Source organism: Hakea prostrata, chromosome 1, assembly GCF_041222555.1.
Source record: "Hakea prostrata isolate BN-2017 chromosome 1, UWA_Hpros_2, whole genome shotgun sequence".
Taxonomy (NCBI): domain Eukaryota; kingdom Viridiplantae; phylum Streptophyta; class Magnoliopsida; order Proteales; family Proteaceae; genus Hakea; species Hakea prostrata.
In genome coordinates, this window is record NC_142600.1 from 38,178,527 (window position 1) to 38,200,326 (window position 21,800).

The window sequence follows — 21,800 nt, forward strand, 5'->3', positions numbered from 1 at the left end:
CACGGAGTTCTGCATGAATGCTCAATGAAGTATGGCATGTCCGCTAAAATTTAAGTAAATCAAAATTTGAATCAGACCATTTCCATTGCTTGCCGAGACTTTGGTTTTACAACTCTTAAAATTCTTGATTCGTACTTAAAATCAGTTTATATTGAAAGATCACAAAACACGCGGATTTGTACGTGAGGGGTTTTGTTGGTACAAAGACACTTTTTATATATATAAAGATACGGAGGTTACGTATGCCGCATTTTTACCTGTAAATAATAAAGAAGTGAGAAAAAATTGAGACTTATTCGGGGATAATTCGGGTTTAAATCGGACCGGAATCCGGGCGTGTGCACCAAAGTTTTCCCCGAGAGCTTGTAAAGTTGTAATGCTCTCTGAGCTTACGCACACCTCAACAAGGAAACGTGAAAATTAAATTCACCGCGATCACACTGTATCTCATAATCTTCCAGTTTCCTTCCAAAGGAAGGCTTTGCGAAGGTTTCAGCTCTACCAATGGCGGAGAAACAGTTGATCGTGGCCGTCGAAGGTACTGCTGCCATGGGTCCTTTCTGGCAGTCTATTTTCACTGATTACCTTGAGAAGATCGTCAGGTTCGTCTTAGTTTCTTTCTCTGGCCCTTTAATTCGTCTTCTGCTCTTCAATTTTATAGTTAGGTTTACATTATGCTTGGTCACTCTGGTTTGCGTAATTGCTGGGTTACCTTGATTTGGAGAAAACGGCTTTATATGTCTCTTTTTCCTCATGATTTCTGTGAAATTGGGATTTCTTGACAATATGTCATCATCCAAGCATCCGAGGATTGAAGATATGATTTCATTTTTTAATGACACTGGAATTATTATTCATAGAGTTTTGGCTAGTGGCAACAATGGCTGGTGTTTGAAACAATATTTGGTTATTAAAACCATAGCATTCTGTGGTGCTGACTCGCTCGGCTTTGGCTTTTGTCTGAGAAAGTATTGAATCTCTTCTGAGAATGTTATAGATGTTGAAATCAGTGTTTTTCCGTGTGCAAAAGTTTCAAGGTTGTGTGTTTTTGGGGGACACACAAGGTTGTGCTTATTTGAATGCTGATTGATTTATTGTCAGCGTTGGGACCAGGCTTTTTACAACATATTGTTCATCCATAGGTTTTAACCTGTGAGTTTTCATATATTATTTTTATAGCATGTGGTTCCAAAATTTCGTTTTGGGTTGAGAATAACTGAGGTAGAATTTATCTAGTGTTACTCATTGATTCAAGAGCGAGCATTACTCCAATCTATTTCACCAATTGAGTGATGAAATGCTGCCACTTATTATATCACCGCGTTTTACTGATCTATTGATGTAACCCAACTCTAGGATTAAGGATACTTTGATGTAGCACCCTAGAATTTAGGGTTAGCCTATAATCTTCTAATTGAAACAGCAAATAATCACCAAAATTCTAATGGGTTGCCTTCAGGTAACAAGGAATCCTGTAGGAAGAGCTATGGAAGGGTTTGAGAGTTATTAGGATTTTAACAATATCACATGGGATGATTTGGGGAGACTAAAAATTATCCTAGGGTTGATGGGGGAAGAAGAATGAGATAATTTGGATCGATGTGGGTGGGTTTGAGATACCTAAAATTATCTGAGAAGGGAAAGGAAGCTTGCGGTTGGGTATGGAGTGTTCAAGGGATGATTTTGGGTAGGTTCCTGGAGATCTTGGATCTTGGGCAATCTTTCTTGAATCTTGTTGTTCTTTCTTTTTTCTTTTCGTTTTTGCTTTTCAGACCTGCCGCAAGTTAGAGAAGGGGAAAGGTTGTGGGGTGTGGGGGGGGGGGGGGTGAGGGAGAAAGAAGGGGGAGAGGGGGTGCTGAAGGGGTTGGGGATGGGTCTAGAGGTGTCAGTCTGAAGGGCTACGAAGTGCTTGGCTGCCAGGGGGTGGGGAGAGGGGGCTTCCTAGGCTGCGGAAAAAAAGGGAAGAGGAGGGGGAGGGCTGTGATGGAGAGAAATGTATGAGGAAGGGGGCGGGGGTGGAACTTACTTGGTAGGCTGCTGTTGATGATGAACTGCTGCTGGAGCTTGAAGATGGGAGGGAGAAATCTTGAATTCTGCTGTGGCCTTCTCAAGAAAGCCACGACTTGTTTCCACAAGAGTATTTATTCATTATTCAATTCAGTCTTAACTTTTACAATGAAGGGTATGACTTATTTATAGCCTTACAAAAAGAAAGAGAGAGTTAGACTCTATTTGGGAAATAGAAATAGACTCAACAAGGGTTTCCTTTATAAATTAGGATACGCTTTCCACTTAAGTAAATAACAACCACATAAACAAAGGAACTTAACTTGAAATAAAAGACCTAATTAGCCACAAGGATTCTTGTAATTAAAATAGATTCCAAGTGTTACTAGAACTCAACCGACTAACTCGAACAAAGAAATAAAGATAGATCAGGACTCTAACAATTACAAATAGAAGTCTGAAATCAAAATATTCAACCAACTAAAAAGGGAAAATGATCAAATTGGCCCTAGAGGTGTTTCCAGCCCTAATGGCACCATCTTGGTTGGGCCTTGCGGCCCAAAGAGGGTGGGCTTGGCCAGGGGGAGGGTTTGTGCTTACATCATTAATAGTTCATCCTTCTTACCATAATTGAATTAATGCATTCAGTGTTGGTACTTCTGCAGGTGCTTTTGTGGCAATGAATTGGCAGGGCAGGTATTTTTCAGTACTGAAGATATTCTGTACAACTTTTGCAATGATATTAGTAATACTCTTTGAGTTTTCGAGTGGGCAACATAGTCTTTTTAGTCAAATGAATTTACTGGTTTGTTACTTCCTGATTAATAAATTATGTTATCTGCTTTTAAAATTCTAGGAACAATGTTTTGAACACAAATAGCAAAACAGCTATGGTGTAGGCATGAGTACCATATGCTTGGATATAATTCTAGTGCAATTCACAGATAATTGGCACAAGTTTCATATGAGCATGCATGAATTATTTTGTTTCTTATTCATGTAAAATTTAAAAACAGTATTATAAAAATTCAGCATAATTTGAGAGATGCAATTCAGTGTATGAATTTTGACTGAAATTTTGCAAATATCGTCGAAATCTTGGGTTTTCAAAAAACCGAGACGAAACATATGGGTAGAGATATTATTACCCGGTTTCAACGAGTCTTGGTTGAAATTTCAACCTAGACGGGTTGAAAGCTGGTTTTGACCCAAACTTGCTGGGCCACAACCTTATATTCCCTTTTTTCGATCGAGTTCTGCAAGTTTTAACCCCCAACTCCCTTTTTTTGTGATTTTTTCTGTTTTTAAGCCCTTTCTCACTTGACCTGTAAATGGATAGCAGAATCCGCTTCCAAATTTGCATTCGTATTTGTTTAAGGGTGTCTGAATCCGGAAATTTTCTTACCGAAGATATCCATATATGTTCAATAAGCAATCGGATTTGGAGTCGGATAATTGCTTATCGGATCGGATAATATGTGGATAAAAATTTCTCCGGTTAGAGTAAAGAATTAAACATTTTTTTCTTTGAAAATGACTGATAATTGAATTTGGAAACCGGAAAATCGAAAATCAGAAATTATCCGGTTAGAGTAAAGTCTTAAACATTTTTTTCTCTAAGAAGTGTTGATAATTGGATTCGGAAACCGGTAATCGGTAACTGGAAAATCATAAATCGGAAACTAGAAATTAACAAAGATGACAATTAACAGGCAATAATCGCAAAGTTTATTGTATTAGATTATCTTCGGATATCCGATAAAGTTCCAGATTTGAATTCAGATACCTTCTGAAAATTTCCAATGGATTCGGGTTCCGATAGTGGATTTACTAATCGGATTTGGATTCGGATAGTGATGTATCCGAGCTGAATATGGTTTGTTTACATAATTACATGTCTATTTCTCACCCATTTCCTATCACTCCTCTCATGTATACTAACACTTGAATGATAACTTTTTGTTGTTTTTTCTTTTTTAAGCAAAATAACAGTTCCATTGTGTTCAGTATGCTTTAGATAGGTTAGGCAAGAAATTAGATGAAAAAACCATTAAAAATGGCTGAAACTTGTTGTCAAAACTACCTGCGAAAATTCCCTGATTTTGACTGAAATTTCGTGAATTTTGACCATATCTCGGTTTCAAGGCTGGTGGAAACCTGCATTGAAATTTGAAACCGAGATTTCGAATTGCTGAAGTCATAAAATCTTTGAGTTTGGGATCGAGTAGAGCCAAGGACTTACCGAAAGAGAATCACAAACACCAGACAAAGCTAAACAAACAAAAAAAGGAACTTGCTGAATCCGCTGATTCTTGGAGAAAATGAGTCGCCAAGGTTTGATCTCCCATTAGGGAATGGGAGAATTGCTGATTCTTGAAGAAAAGAACTCAGACAAATATTAATCTCCAATTAGGGCTTGAGAAATGGGGGTTTGGGATCAGGTAGAGTTAGGGACTTCATTTTGTAAATTTGTAAAACATTAAATCCTTGAATGTAAGAATAAAAAGTCATACTTATAAATATACTCCCGCCATTTGATTGTACACTGTTGCATAATTTTTCGAATACGTGGTACAATCCTGACGGTCGGCTGCAGGCTGCAGCAAATACAAATCCGGTTGAAACCTGCCTTGAAACTAAGATCTCGAACCTTGGTGAAGTAATAAAATCTTTGAGTTTTTTCTCCGCCTAAGAAGAATTTATTTGTTTAAGATAAGATGTATATATATACTATAAGCATAGTTGTCACGGCGACGAGGCGATGCAAGGCGGTTTAGGCTAATTGAGGCGATGAGTCGACGAGGCGCCCTCCGAGGCACTTTTGAGGCGATTGAGGCGTTTTAAGTGAAATTTTTAGTGTACATCTCATTCACTCTAAATCTATCATATCTTATACAATAAAAAAACTAATATCAGACTACCTCAAGTCATCCAACATACTACAAACCACACATAATAGGTCCTAAATAAAAAGTCGCAAGAAGAAAGGAAGAGAAGAAGTTGCTTGTCACTGGCCACTGCTTGCCGGAGTGTCGCTGCGGGAATGGAAGAGAAGAAGAGAGGAAGAGAGAAAGAGATATACTTTCCTCGTTTAATTCCATAGAGACTTGTCTATATGTTAATAATGTTGCTGAAAAACTTAAAAGAATATACTAACAAATCCAACACCGGCTATGTGGATTTTCAGTAGTGTGCTTAAACTCCCCTTCTACTTACTAGAAGCTACATTAACAATGGGAAAGAAGTAGAAACCCATTTTAATTCAAATTTCTATATTTCTGTGCACAAAGTGGAAACAAGTTTTTACATGGTAGATGCTGCACCTATTGACTTCTGTACATTTTATTTTTCTTCAGAAGTATATCTATGCTTGTCACTTGTTCTGGTAGACCGTGATCCATAGTTTCCTTTCTGTTAATTCTTTTTTGAGAAATGATTCTGGCATTCTCCATTTCAAGAAAAGCTTGACCTATCAGATTGATGCTTCCCCATCAAGAAATTCTGCTGAAATTATGTTCTAATCATTTTCATTCAGTTACTCTAATATTTTTCTGAATACTCCGTGGAGTGTCTTAGGGCCATTGATGAAGAGCAGCCAGGGTTTCAGATTCCTCGCAAGCTTCAACAGATGGAGCTAGGATGGGATTAGTCTCTGCTGATCCTGATCTGAATTGAGCAGGATTGGCCAATACAACTCAACTGACTTTTGTCCCAACAATCTTGCCTACATTAATCCTTTTTCTTTGATCAACTTCATTTAAAGCTGTACATGTTCCTTTCTAAAAGGGTGGGCCTTGGTGCAATGGTCGGTGGACTATAGTTGTAGCTAGAGGTCAAGGTACCGAAACAGCATCTCTGCAAAATTTGCCAGGGTAAGGCTGTATAGGAAAATGCCCCTCACCCCCAGGGCAGACTCCGCTTGTGTGAAAGCCTTCAGCAACGGCTTCGCCCTTTTTCTTGTTAGTGGTTCTAAACTATGCGTGTCTTTCCTCACCTCTTTTCCTACAGTAATTAGTGGCCTATGGCCTACCCCTTGCCCTTTAGCTCCTTCAATCTATACCAAATTTCCCATCATTGTGGAACATTCAGAAGCCTCTGTTGCAGATGTCCATGCAACCTGACTTCCTGTCTTCCTCTTGTCATTTGTTGAGATATTCCACAAGGGTTGTTGGTTTTCCCACTGACATTTCCTGCCATGCGAAATCCTAGCAATAGAGTTGGCTTAGTATGTTGTTTTATTTTATTTCTTAATTAAAGTGGATTGTTTATTTTCTTAGTTTGATTAGGTAAGTTGTTTGGTCTTTCATTTTTTTGCAAGAACTGAGGAAGTCCTTGCCTTATTTTTCTATTGGAATTACATTGTAGACTATTTGATGCAGAACCAGCCCCTAATTAGAGCTGAGATTTGGTACTCAGCATTTAAAAGACCAATTGAAAACCAGCAGCACCACAAGTCATACTCCATTTTTATATGTAGTCTTTTAGCCTATTAGTAATTTCAGTTTAGCAGTTGCAAACTTGTGATTTGCTCAAACATTAGATGGTGTCAAGTTGTATTCAGCCAACAGTCAGTCAGGCGTATACTTCACATTTGTGTTGCCTGTTATTCCCCCCCTTCTAGTTACAATACTCTTGTAAGTAGCCCATGATTTGGCTGATTAAATCCTATTATGAATTCTTAGTTTGTTGAGCCTTTAGAGGAGTAGTTGTTGAGCCCTTTTGGGGATCAGTTCTAGGTTCTATTCTCATTAGAATTTCAGTTGTAACCTATTTAAACCACACAACTTAAAGGGAAGATTTACAGTTGAATTCAGTTTGTATCAGCATTGGTTGACTACAGTTTAGGCTTACCCTTGGAATCGAAGCTCCAAGGTAGGAAGACTATTAGGGTTCTTTGTGAAGTCAAGCCAGATCCTGCTGTGGCTGAAGATTCAGCCTTCAAGTCTCATCTGGATCCTCTATTATCAATTACAAGTCTCCACGGCTCTGCATGGGGTAATCTTGGAGCCTATACCCCATCCCTTCTCCTATAATATTTTTTTTTTGATTTTTTTGGGGACATTAAAGCACTGATTCAATCTCATTGTCTTCCACAAACCGAAAACCACCATAACTCATCACCCAACCATTAATCACCTTCCTTTCTGCATACCACTTCAATCTGAACCCAAGCTTCATGTCTCCATTAAAATACCGATGACCTTGCATACCTACTGTCACGACCCTAGTTTCTAGGGCTCGGTGGGCCCAATATCACCTTAACCATATCAGGGCACGTGGCAGTTTACTTTACCTGATAAACCTATCATCAGATTATTACCATAACAATATAGGAACAGGAACATGGGTAGAAAGGAGGAAACTGAAACACTCTTAACTGATGGCACTTGTCCTACACTTACGCAATATATGCAAAGTGCTAAAGTGTTAGTTTGAATTACCACTATCCTTGTACGTTCCTTAGAGCTGGATATAAACATACATCACAAGATAAGCTTCATATTTTACAAAACTACGTAAGAAACCACAAAAAAGAAACCATCACCTTTGTGTCAACTCCGCTGCTGTTATTCTAGACTTGGGCATCTGTTGGCATTAATAATAATGAGCTTCACAAGTCCAATAAGCAATATGCACAACTATAAAAGCAACACGGTTGGACTGTGGCATGGATTGTAGGATTTGCACCATACGGGGGTTACGGATATTGATGTGGCGGAGTTGGGGGGTCATTTGTTGATTCTAGTAGTCTGTCTGCTATGGAATAAATTTTGATTGAAACGGTCGACTGAAATCACTGCATTTTTGGAAATCGAACCAAACCTTCAAGATTTCGACCGAAATTTCATTAGTTTCAACACTCCAATTTTTTTTCCTTGGTTTTTTTTGATTTCTATCCCATTTTTACCTAATTTTCACAACTCCTTTGCCTTCAAACACCTTTTGCTCATCTTTTGCCTCCAAACACCTCTTAAGCCACAACAACTACAAAGGAAACTTCGGCGGCAGTAGAATGTGATGCTTGAACCATACCCAATAGTTTCAAACTTCCATTTTTTTTATTTTTGTTTTGTTCATGCCTTAAATGATCTTGTATTGCCTTGAAGCTAATATTTATTTAGTCTAGGACTATAACCTATAATTGATGTTGTTAAACTTTTTTTTTTTTTTTTTTTGGTGATTTTAAAAATTATTCTTTAAATCATGTATTTTGAAAACATACATATGTATACGTGATATATGGGCTTCAATTTAATATATGTGAGACACTATCATTTGATCTAGTTGGTCATTTTATTTTGTTAACTTGTTGTATATGTAATCATTCTATTAAACAATTCATATATGCTGATGATTTTATACTTGTATAAAATATAGTTTTTATTTGTCGGAACCAATTATTTGTTACTATACTTGAATGATAAATTTTCAATAGTTATTTTTGGCAAAATACTAGTTCCATTGTGTTTATTATGCTTTAAATAGGTAGGAGGCAAGGAATCAGTACTAGGATGGAAACTTAGGTTTTGGTGTAGGACAACCTAGACTAGGGCATTCTACAAGACAAAGGATCCTAAATCATGAAGGGAGAGGGTTTGCACAGCACACATTGGATTCCACACTTTGAGAACTATAAGAAATTAAAATTCCAGCAAAGAAAAATATAACTACCATGCCAAAAAAAAAAAAAAAAAAAAAAAAAATCAAACGTAAAGCAATAGGAAAGAACAAAGTAAATCTATTCATTCAATCCTCAAGACTATATGATTGGAAGAGGGCATTGCATCCAAAGTGTGAAATAAAATTTCAGCAACAAATGATACGCTTTATTAATCCAATGGAGTTCAAGATACATAAACAATATTAATTTCCCCTAAACCGAAACTAAGCCCAACCCCAAACACCAATAAGACTGACAAATAAATCTGAGGAGAAGGGGGAAAAAAAAGAGAAAAAAAAAAAAAAAACTGTAACCAGCAGCAGGTATAGAATGGCAGAAATAAGAATGACGTAGGACAGCAAGGCAGCAAATTAATATACTAGGAACTATAGCTGTTGTGCTAGAAACAGAACATCAGTACTATTTAGCAGCAGACAATAAGGAGGCATGGAAAACAGGGAAAGAATAGCAGCAAAGCTGGGATGTCGTGGGAGATTTTTCAGAGAAAGAAACAGAAAGGGCTAAGATAACTGTCGATTCTATAAGAAGAGGTGAAACAGAAGGAGCAAAGAAGTAACGAGAAGAGAGGGAAGAAGAAGAAAGAAAGAAAACTTTCCTGCAGAGACAGAGCTGCCGTGGGGATAGGGAAGTAGGAAAGAAACATTTTCCAGGACAGAAAATATGGCTTCTTTGGAGAAAATAAGAGTAGATCTTTGTAGAAGAGAGAGGGGTAATTTTCTAGTGGGCAACAAGGGTGAAAGGAAGAAAGATAACTTACCTGGAGAGAGAGAGAGGGAAGAACTGGTTCTGCCAGGGGGGAGAGAGAGCGCGTGAGTTTCTTCTTCTTCTAATTCTTTTCATTCCTCCATTCCTCTTGTGGATGGTTACATACTTAAATGAAATAAAAAAATGCAACTATCACAATTACCGCCAATAGAATAAAAGCTAATAACTCTAAACTGTCGAAAGAAAGTCTAAATTACCCTTACAAAATAAAATCTGAAAGAATATGGATACTAATATATATATATATATACTAGTAAAGTAAGACACGTGCAAATGAACATGGCCATATGAGAGAGAAAAGATATCGAGTCAAAAAAACAGAAAGAAAATTTTTATATTAAGAAAGAAAATTGAAATAAACAATCAAGTAACTGTAGTCAGCCCAGTTTCTAGTTTCTACTGGTTTGATCAACCCCACCATGTTACTCTTAGTTGCATGTTTAAGGTTGCCATCATGATTTCAACAAAAGGATCCATTAGAGAATTTTCCATCTACTGCCTCCATGGGCCTTTTGGTTAAATTCCAAATGTTTCTTTTCCCTTTCTGTTGCCATTTTGATACCCTTACATCGGCAGCAACAGTTGCAGTCTGGTCAAGCTCCTCACTGCTCATGCTTTCTGAATGACCTTGAACTCGAAAACCATCAGTGCTCCTGTATCTACCAGAACTCGGTTCCATGGGTTGTACTTGAGTATTAGTACCTGAATATACAGTTGTCTCTCCGTCTGGGACCATAGTTGTCAAGGCGTCGCTTAAGCGTCGCCTAGGCGTCCGGGCACCTTCAAAGCGCCTCAAATCAGTGTTGCCTCATTTTCAGGCAATAAGGCGACTGCCTTGGGGTATGAAGCATTGCCTAGGCATCGCCTCAATAGCCTCGGACACGTTATACCCCAAGGCGTCCGCTTTTTTTTCTTTTTCAAATCACATGAAAGATGCCAAATCGAAGGCATATATTGAATTACTTATTATATTCCAATTGTAAAGTATCTATTGTTTGAACCTATATGCACATTTAGAATGACGCTACATGTGATCAAATGTTAAAAAAAGAAAAAAAATAAACAAACTCGGAAGAGAATAAGCTTTTGACTCGAGTCTCACACTCTCACTCTAATCAATAATCTCTTTCTCTCGTCCTCTCTTCCTCTCTTCTTCTCTTCCATTCCCGCGATGACACTTTGGCAAGTAGTGGCTAGCGAAGATGACTTCTTCTCTTCCTTTCTTCCTGCGACTTTTTTATTTTTTTTTGGATGAATAAATAATTATATTAAAGACAACAAGCAATACAAAGCCACAGACCAAGTAGCACAAAGTACTCAAGCAGGGGAGGTAAAAGATGAGCGGAGATCCTAGAAACTAACAATTAATCTATTTCGGGGGAGTCTTCCACCAGGGGGATGGGGGATAGACAACAATCTGGAAGATACATCAAAGCAGATGGCGTTCCAAATCAGCTCCGGAGAACGAGATTTGGAGGTCCATCTTCTAATGTTACGCTCCCACCAAAGATGGTGGATGGTGGCACCGAAGACTAGCCTGTCAAGGCGATCGCAAATAGAGTGACCGGCAAAGTTCCTCAAAATCCATGACCAATCCCTAGCAAACCCAAGAGATTGACGAACGCGAGGCCAAATGGAGGAGAGGGCTCTGTTCCAAATGGAACGGGAAAGGGGGCAGGAGAAGAAAATGTGCTCAATGTCCTCAGAGGCAATCCAACAAAGGGAACATGGAGGGTTGGCGGGAATATGGCGGCTAATGAGAAAAGATTGGGTAGGGAGGGCAAGATTGAGGGCCCTCCAAAGGGTGAGAGCATGGCGGGGAATGTGACCTTTGAACCAAACCAACCGGGACCAGGGGACAGGGGTGTGATGGGATCGAAGGAGGTTCCAGGCGGAGGCCGTGGTGAATGATTTGGTGGGAGAGGGGGACCAAATAGTGATGTCCGAGGGGTGGCTGGAGATAGGTGGAAGGGTACTCCAAACTAGAGAGGCTGGGATGAGGGAGCGGGATCCACGAACCGTTGGAGATGAAACTATCCAGGGTGCAAGTTTTGGGGATACGGGTCTCGAAGGCAGCACGAGGACCCAGGAGGGTATAGAGAACGCCCATCGGATGCCAGGGGTCTAGCCAAAAGAGGGTGGAAGATCCACTAGAGACTTGGATAGAAATAGCAGAGAGAATGCGGGGGCGGAGGAGAAGGATTTTCCTGCGACTTTTTATTTAGGACCTACAATGTGTGGTTTGTAGTATGTTGGATGACTTAAGGTAGGCTAATATTAGTTTTTTTATTATATAAGATATGATAGATTTATAATGAATTTGAGTGAATGAAATGTACACTAAAAATTTCACTTAAAAAGCCTTAAAAGCGCCTCGAAGGGCGCCTCATCGACTCATTGCCTCAACTAGCCTAAACCGCCTTGCATCGCCTCATCGCTGTGACAACTATGTCTGGGACAGGTTCCAGGTAATTCCCCCCAGGATTGTCAGATTCCACATCTTCCATTGATTCATCAGAAGTGCTTCCTGTTAGGGTTAGGGTTTAAGCATGAGGTTGCTTAAAGCATTACACCTTGAGTATCTAGTTTTTAATACCCAGACCGCTGCTTCCAGCTAGTATTTATAGAATAAATACTGAATTCTATTGGTAATTGGACTCTCCTACAAAGGCCCATTACATCGTTAGATCGTAACTAATCTGATGGCTCATATTAGAACATAAGTTGATTATGACCCAAATACCTCAGCAATAAGTTGGGTATAACTTGAGTACCTCAACCTAAGTTGGGTATGACTCAAATACCTTAACACTTCCTTCTAGCAAAGAACCAGGGGGAGGGTGACAATTATCCATTCCAAACTGTGTCTGTGACATTTGTTGCATCTGGTATGGAGAAGGGTGACAAAGAATCATTGCTTCTCTAAGGTTTGTGAATCGGTTGCAAAAGGAAGAACGATCACTATGAGAAATCAGAAACCCTAAAATATATGATAAGTTAACCTAAAAAGAGATTGAGAGAGATTGAGAGAGGAGATTGAGAGAGATTAATACCTTGAAAACACTTGACAGCCCGCTTTCTTTTCTTGGCACATCCTTTGCAATGCATGTCGACCTTCAAACTCGCCATTATCAATCCATCTTCCTTCTTCCCCCCATCGTCCTTCTTCTCACCATCGTTTGGCTTCTCTGTAATGAGAGAACAAATACATAGATTCAGAGAGATCGAGAGGGATTCAGAGCGAGATCCAGAGAGAGTTCGAGAGGGAGAGGGATATAGGGAGCGAGAGACTGAGATTGAGAGAGGTCGTCAGAGAGAGTGGTGATTTAGAGAGAGATTCAGAGAGAGTTCGAGAGGGAGAGGGATATAGAGAGCGACAGACTTTGAAATAGATTGAAAGAGGTCGAGGGAGAAATCTGGATTAAAATTAAGGATATATTAATAATAATTCATGACTACAATGTCCAAATTGTCCTTGCAAAAATAACTAAAGACATAACAAATAGTACAACATTATTGGTATTTAGAAAAATAATAAGGACAGAACAGGACAGAAAAAGATTTGCGAAAAAGGTAGAGTACATGCTTTTATTATAGTAGTATGTGTATATATATATATATATATATATATATATATATAAATATATATATATAAAGTGCATGTGGACCAGCGTCGTAAGGGTCCAGATGACCCTCTCTAGTAGCTGAACCACATGGAAAGATTCCCCTGCCTCTACTCTGGTAGTAACGAGTGGTGGGCGGTCATGGTGTGATGTCCACATCAATCCTCCCTGCCTGCGAAGAGTTCACCTCTGGTGAATGAGAGCTTTGGTAGTACTTCAAGAAGTCGGGGTCCAATCGCTGAAACTCCTCTTATGTGATCCAAGAATCATTGCTCGCCGATTGTTTGCGCCATCTAATCAAAAACTCGTGTCGTCCTCCATGGGTGGTGGGAATGACTTTCTCATCTAGCACATCCTAAATCTCCTCAGGTAAGGTGGTAAATTGGGGTAATGGAGGGGAAGTTGTAATGAGGCCAAAAGGGGCTTGCTGGTCAATATCAAAAGGGGACTCTCCAACTGCGGGTGGGTATGGTGAAGGGTAGTGGGCTGGTCATGGTAAGGTCTTCAACATTGAAGATGTTACTTATCCCCATATCAGATGGTAGTCAATCATATAAGCACTTGTGCCAATCCTCTTAATTACCTTGGATGGGCTTGCTTCACGAGCATGAAGCTTGCTCGCTTTTCCTCTCACAAACCTAGCCGGGTGGATCCGAACCATTACCAAGTCATCTACTTTGAACTCCTGTAGTCTTCTGTGAACATTTGCACTATACTTATATTCCTCATTGTGGATTGTCGTATCTGTATCCACTGTGCAAAAGACTCGACTGACTCACTAACTCTAGTGCTGACTAGGGCAGGTGTAAGATCTATGGGAGCTTCTAGGTAGAAAACCTAAGCAAATCTCAAAAGGAGACAGACCAATGGACTGGTTCTTAGACATATTATAGGGAAACTCGACATGGGACAAAATATGATCTCATGTACCCAGACTCTTACCAACTAGACATCTGAGAAGACTACCTAAACTCCTGTGAACAACCTCGGTCTGACCATCGGCCTAAAGATGGAATGCTGTGGAAAATCGGAGTTTGGTGCCTAACATGCGCCACAAGGTGCGCTAAAAGTAACTAGTAAACTTTACATCTCTGTCAGAAAATATGGTGAGGGGAAGGCCATTGTACTTGAAGACATTATGAAAGAACAACTTTGTCACTGCAAAGGCATCCGATGTCTTTGAGCACGGGATGAAGTGGGCCATCTTTGAGAAGCGATCTACTACCACAAAGGTAGAGTCATTGCTTCTCAAGGTCCTCGGTAAGCCTAACACAAAGTCCATGCTAAGGTCCTACCATGGGGAGTGAGGAATGGGTAAAGGGGTATACAAACCCGTGTTCTGCTTGTGCTATTTTGACAGGCACGACACTGGCAAATGACACTTGCTACATCTCTCTGCAAGCCAGGCCAATAAAATCGGTCCTCTACAAAAGGAATGGTCCTATCTCCACCAAAGTGTCCAACGGCTCCGTTGCTGTGCATTTTCCGAATCAGATGGTTCTCCAAATGAAGTCCTAGGATTAGATGGTCTCCCAATAAAGTCCTTGGAATGCATAATCTGTGACCTCTAAATAAGAATTTGTCTCTCACATAGAAAAAAATTCGAGGGAAACTTAAGTTTCAACCAGGTGAAAATGGGAAACCTAGGTGGGAAACTGGGAAATTTCGAGGAAACTTATGACTTTTTCGTGCGAGTTTTGATAGGTTGTAGGGAGTATTTTAGGGTGGGACTTTGCATTTAAGCTAATTAGAGTATAAGAACACATTGGCACATGCATTTTGCTAAAAATATCAATGTAGATATGTCATTCAATGTACATAACATCAATGTAGAGTTGTTCGAGAAGTACACTATAAACTTAACTAGTTAAGTACATAACATTCAATATATAATTTCTAACTTCAAAACATCAAATACAAAGTAACTGGCAATAGAAGGAAAGTACAATTTAGTGCTAAGAGGAGTGCCTCAGTGGATCCATCCTATGAGCTAAGTAGTACTATGCCTGTAACATCTTCTCCTCCAACCAAAGAACATAGACATCCCATGACATTTTATTCCTATGGGTGTCAAAGTAATCAACAACTGTTACTTTATAAGTCTGGCCATCAACATGCCTAAGATAACCAGTCTAAGGGAATACACAATTTGGATAGGGTAGTCTTAATGGAGGGCGTATTTGTCGTGATATTTGGGGACACATGAAAGAAATAAAAAAATTGAAAATTTGTGAAAGCTACGAAATTTGCAGGAAAAAGTCCCAAGTTTCCATGAAATTTCCCATGTTTCCCATGAAATTTGGGGATTTTTTTTCTTCTTATGAACAAGGTTTTGACATGTTTCGACGAAATTTCGACGATTTCGATCGAAACTTGGAAATTTTTTCCAGTCCCCTAGTTTCGTTTCGAGGTACCCAAAATGGGAATGAAATTTCCTAGGTTTCCACGAAATTTGGGAATTTTTTTCCTTCTCATGAACAAGGTTTTGACATGTTTCGACGAAATTTCGATCAAAACTTGGGAATTTTTTTGGGTCCCCTAGTTTTCATTTTGAGGTACCCTAAATGGGAAATTTTGGTTGAAAATTTGCAAGTTTCGACTGAATTTTGTTCTATGGTCTCAAGGTATAATGAAGATGTGGCTCGGGTGGGTCATTGCTAAAAGTAGTGAAGATCAGTCCAAAAATAGGGCAAACATGATACTGATCCTTCATATGCTCAAACCCAACAACTTGCACACTTAGACTGTGCAATAGGGACTTCACATGACTATAGCCACTATGCTGCCACAATAAGGCATTCACTTGACTAAAGGCATCGGTGGCTTTGTTTTTTGTTCTTGGCTTGTGCTTAAGTATGAAGGTGTACTCCTGTAGAAACTCAACCCACTTGGCATGCTTAGGGTTTAATTTCTTCTGGGAGCTCAAGTATTTGAGAGCCTGGTGATAAAAAAATAAGACGAATTCTTGCGGTAGCGGATAATGACACCAGTAGCTCAAAGCCTGTACTACCGCGTAAAACTCTTTATCATATGTCAAATACCATAGCTTGGCTTCATTTAGCTTATCGCTTAAATAGGCATCAAGGTCGGACTCTTGACTAAGAACTCCTCATATACCTACCCCTGATGTATCACAAGCTACCTCAAAGACCTTGGAGAAATCTGGTAAGCGCAAGACTGGGGACTCAGACATCAGTCTCTTGATCTCCTGAAAGGCTGTAGTAGCACTCTTAGTCCATTTAAACTCCCCTTTCCCAATGCACTCTGTGATGGAAGCCATAGTGGTACTAAACCTATGGATGAACTGCCTATAGAAAGTAGCCAAACCGTGGAAGCTCCTAACCTCATGAATATTGGTTGGTTCTGGCCATTATACTATTGCCCTAACTTTCTCGGCATCAGCTGATACTCTATTGTCTGACACAACAAAACCTAAGAACACCACCTGGTCACTGAAGAAGGTACACTTCTTAATATTAACATAAAGCTTCTCTTTCAGAAGCGTCTGGAATACCTGATGTAGGTGATCAAGGTGAGCTTCTTGGGTCTTACTATATATAAGGATGTCATTCGAGTAGACCACCAAGAACTTATCTATAAAGGGCCTCAACACCTCTGCAATGATCCTTATAAAGGTACTAGGAGCGTTAGACAGCCCGAAAGGCATGACCAGCCACTTATAAAGGCCATCTTTAATCTTGAAGGCCATTTTCCACTCGTCCCCTAGTCTCATCCGTATCTAGTGTTACCCATCTTTAGGTCAACCTTAGAGAATATGCTAGCACTAGTCATCATGTCAAGCATATTGTTGAGTCTAGGTATGGGAAACCTATACTAAACGGTGATTTTATTTATGGCTTGGCTATCCACACACACACGCCTAAGTATCATATTTCTTTGGCGTGAGCAAAGCGAGCACAACTCATGGATTGAGACTCTCTTGGATGAAACCCTTTAGGAGAAGGTCATCAACTTGACGCTTCAATTCAGCATGCTCTTTAGGGTTCATACAATAGTGAGGTAGATTTGGCAGGGATGAGCCTAGAACTAGATCGATGGCATGCTTAATGTCGCGCATAGTTGGTAGCTCATCCGGAAGTTCCTCTAGGAACAACTACTCGAATACCCTCAATAAAGGTTGCACTTCCCTGGGTGCCTTAGTGATTAGACGTGATGTCTCTGTATTACTCTGTTTGGCAACTAGGACATAGATTACCCGTGTTTCTTTACACTCCCTTTCAAAGTTCTTCTGACTTAGTTGAGCGTTTTCTTGGGTGTTTGTTTTATAGTGCTTCCTTTGTTCTCTGGGACTTTAATCTCTTTAGGGGCGCAAGGGGTCAACTTAGTTTTCTTCCCATTGAACTCAAACACACAGATATTGAATCTTCCATAATTAGTGACATCTAAATCATAGATCCAAGGTCTCCTTAAAATGATGTGGGCGACATCCATGTCTAAGACTTCACACCAAACTTTATCCTTATAGCCTACAAAGTGTAAGGGGACTAAATATCTCAACCTAATGGGATGGAGGACTAATCAACTTAGTCAACCTTATAAGGCTTTGGGTGAGCCTTGGGTTTAAGCCCCATGTGAGACATAACATGTTGTGCCACCAACATTCGTATGACTCCCACCATCAGTAGCAACTCGACAGTTCTTTCCTCGGTGGCAAGTATAGGTGATAAAAATATTAGTATGCAATAGTCTTCTTCACTACCCTTGGGTTGCGAAATCATACAATGCACTGCACCCAGACGAAACATGTCAATAGCCTCAAGGTCGTCTTTTGATGGGGGTTTGTGGGGTCATATGTCTCACTAGTCCAAATTTAGAGGTGGAGACCTCTCTGTCAGTCTACTCATAAGAAATATCCTTCTGGAGATGATGATCCTCATATTCACCACTCTGACCATCTTGAGGTCCGCAATCCTCATGATCCCCATGTAATGATTCGGTTGGGGCACTCTCTGGTAATGTGTCCAGTACCTTGGCACTTGAAACACCTCACTAGGCTAGCTCCCAAAATACCCTTACCCTACTGTTAAATGGCTTGGGCAGGTTAATGGGTGCTTTGGGGGCGTTTGTGGAAGGTTGAGGCCTCCTGTAGCTCGCATCCCCTGTCAAGGTGTTCCTTATTTGGAAGGGGAGTTTCAAGGCCTTCTCAACCTCCAAGGCTATCCTAAAGGCTTGGGGAACATCACATACCACGTGGGGTGCTATGTGTAATTGGAACTCAGTGTGGAGTCCAGTTAGGAATCTAGACAAAGTTTGCTCTTGATCCTCACGAGTATGGCTCCTAATCTTCAATTCATTGAATTTACTAATGTACTTAGTGGTTGATGACCTCCCTTGCTTAAGGGCATTCATCTCATTCAAGAGTTGTAACCTATAGGTCATAGGTAAGAACTCTGCCTTGAGCCTTTCTTGCATTTCAACCCAGGTAGACACTAGTTCTTGTCCCAAGTCATATGCCTGAGATTCTAGATGGGTCCAAAAGTCCTGTGCCGCTCTAGTTAACTTCATGTTAGCAAACCTGAAATGGACCTCTTCTGGCATATCATAAAAGTCAAAGAACTTATCCATCTGCCTAATCCAATCAAGTAGGATTTTGGCATTGATCTGACCATCATAGGATGGTGCACCTACCTTAATCAGTCTCCTGGAGTCGAATCCTTTATCATAGGGTTCAAAGTCATCATCACTCCTCTATGGAGGGGGATTCCGAACAGCTCGCTGCCATCGGGATTCATGAACTCTACCTCTTCCTCACCTCGGAAATTCCCAAAGACAAGGTTTCCTTCTAAATGGTGATCCTGTAAGTCATGGTCGGTGTGAGGGTGCTCAACGGGGGTAGTCTGCGTAGTGATCTGAGGGAGGGTCGTCTCCATAATAGTAAGCTGTTACTGAGGGTCGGCTTATTGGACTGGAGGTTGTTACTCTGTGCTTCTCGAGCTTCTCTGCTAGCTTTCAATTCAGCCTGTGTCTCCCTAATTATAGTTGCTAGGTCCAATGTGGGGTCCATGTTGCGATATGACTTACCACTGCTAGTGGTCATGCACAAGGTACCAAATACGGGAGAAAACCACAGCAAGGACAACCTATGGTTCCTAAAATATGCACTTTTTTTGGGGGAGTGGGGTGGGGGTAAGAACTAGAATACTAACTTGATTTAAAGGTTCCTAGACACTCTAAGACGCAGAATAAAGAAAATTCAGAATATTCTAACCATGCTCAGATACCAGATTGGTGTAGGACAGCCTTAGACTAGGGTATTCTACAAGACAAATGATCCTAAATCATGAAGGGAGGGGGTTTGCACAGCACATATTGGATTTCACACTTAGAGAACTATAAGAAATTAAAATTCCTGCAAAGAAAAATATAACTACCATGCAAAAAAAAAAAAAAAAAAAAAAAAAAAAAAAAACAAATGTAAGGCTTTAGGAAAGAACAAAGTAAATCTATTCATTCAATCCTCAAGACTATATGATGGGAAGAGGGCATTGCATCCAAAGTGTGAAATAAGATTTCTGCAACAAATGATACGCTTTATTAATCCAATGGAGTTCAAGATACATAAACAATATTAATTTCACCTAAACCGAAACTAAGCCCAACCCCAAACACCAATAAGACTGACAAATAAATCTAAGGAGAAGGGGGAAAAAAAAGAGAAAAAAAAAAAAATGTAACCAGCAGCAGGTATAGAATGGCAGAAATAAGAATGATGTAGGACAGCAAGGCAGCAAATTAATATACTAGGAACTATAGCTGTTGTGCTAGAAACAGAACATCAGTACTATTTAGCAGCAGACAATAAGGAGGCATGGAAAACAGGGGAAAGAATAGCAGCAAAGCTGGGATGTCGTGGGAGATTTTTCAGAGAAAGAAACAGAAAGGGCTAAGATAACTGTCGATTCTATAAGAAGAGGTGAAACAGAAGGAGCAAAGAAGTAACGAGAAGAGAGGGAAGAAGAAGAAAGAAAGAAAACTTTCCTGCAGAAACAGAGCTGCCGTGGGGATAGGGAAGAAGGAAAGAAAAAATTTCCAGGACAGAAAATATGGCTTCTTTGGAGAAAAAAGAGTAGATCTTTGAAGAGGAGAGAGGGGAATTTTTCTAGTGGGAAACAAGGGTGAAAGGAGGGAAGACAACTTACCTGGAGAGAGAGAGGGAAGAACTGGTTTTGCCAGGGGAGAGAGAGAGTAGCATGAGTTTCTTCTTCTAATTCTTTTCATTCCTCCATTCCTCTTGTGGCTGGTTACATAAAAGAAATAAAAAATGCAACCACCACAAATACCTCCAATAAAATAAAACATAGTAACTCTAAATTGTTGAAAGAAAGTCTAAATTACCCTTACAAAATAAAATTCTGAAAGAATACGGATACTACCAGATATATAAAGTGGCATGTGGACCACTGTCCTAAGGGTCCAAATGACCCTGTCTAGTAGCTGAACCACATGGAAAGGTTCCGTCGCCTCCGCCTCTTGGAGTAACGAGTGGTGGGTGATCGTGGTGTGATGTCCCCATCAGGTTTCGACCAAAATTTGTACCATGATGTTTGCATGTGGGTACGGGGATGGATCAGGTGCATCATCTGTAGACTCTTCTTTGGGTATGCAGCAAGGCCATCAGACCCAGTTATGCCTGTTCAGCTGTTATTGTCGGGTTACAGTCAATGGCCTAGGCTGAAATGTCTAGCTTATGTTAACAATGCCACCTAGAGAAGGGTAGTGGCGGAGTACTTGGAGAAGTATAGGCATAGCATCACATGGGCTGCTTTTGTCCAATATTCAGAGTACTGCGCATCTCAAGGGATGGATCCACCAAGGCACTCAATTTGGAATTGAGTGAAGATGTCAGCTGGGAGTTCTTTTTGGTTATTGTAATTTTGTGTCAAACATTTAAAGTATGCAATACAATTTGTTCAATTTTAGATTCTTTTAGTAAAATACCTGTACCATTGTATTCCTTATGCTTTAAATAGGTAGTATGCAATAAACCAGATAAAAAACCCTGTAAAAACCCCGCAAAACCAAGCATTGGATCTATCTAGGAAAATTCCCAGGTTTCAACCGATATGGTCTAAATTTCAACGCTAAATCGGTTTTGAGGCAAGTCGAAACCGGCTTCAAAACTGAGAATTCAAACCTGGCTTGGAAGTGGCATATTGTTCCCTACACCTTGAAGATTAATGGCCTGGGAGATTCGCAGGCATACCCTGGAGTTCTTAGGATGGTTGTTGGTAAAGCCAATATCTGACCCTGTCCTGACCTTCTTCAGGTCAAGATGAACTGACTTGCCTGTTGTTGAAAAACCCCAATAACAGCCTGTTGAAATGCACCAATTATTGCATATAAACACAGTGTGTAGGCTTCCAAGATCTTGTGTTCTGATCCTTCCATTTGGTGCCTTTTGTGTCTGGTTACAAATGATTTTGCAATTTCTGTTTACAATTTGCTCCTTACTGGCAATTAAATCTCCTTATAGTGTAACTTGAGTTATTCCTTGATTTGATGCTTATTGATATATACTATTTCTCAAATGAAAAGTAATTTGCATTTTCAGTGGGTGATTTTTCCGCCACCAATGAAACATCTATAAAACTTGACTGATTTAATGCTTCAATTTTTTCTTATAGAAACTAACTTAGTTCCTGATAAACATTTTTTTTTTAATTCCAAAAATAAGATATATGAGAAACTATTGTTTTTCAAGT

General features: G+C 39.8%; 1 protein-coding gene across 1 annotated transcript in view; it reads left to right on the forward strand.

The window, feature by feature from the left end:
* Window positions 1–323: 323 nt before the first annotated feature.
* Window positions 324–21,800, forward strand: part of PFT1 (phytochrome and flowering time regulatory protein (PFT1)) — a 91,684-nt gene continuing 70,207 nt past the window's right edge. The window contains exons 1-2 of the mRNA XM_089139380.1: window positions 324–602; window positions 2,673–2,703. Of these exons, the coding sequence (XP_088995506.1) occupies window positions 505–602; window positions 2,673–2,703 (129 nt within the window). The 5' untranslated portion in view covers window positions 324–504. The remainder of the gene's footprint in view (window positions 603–2,672; window positions 2,704–21,800) is intronic.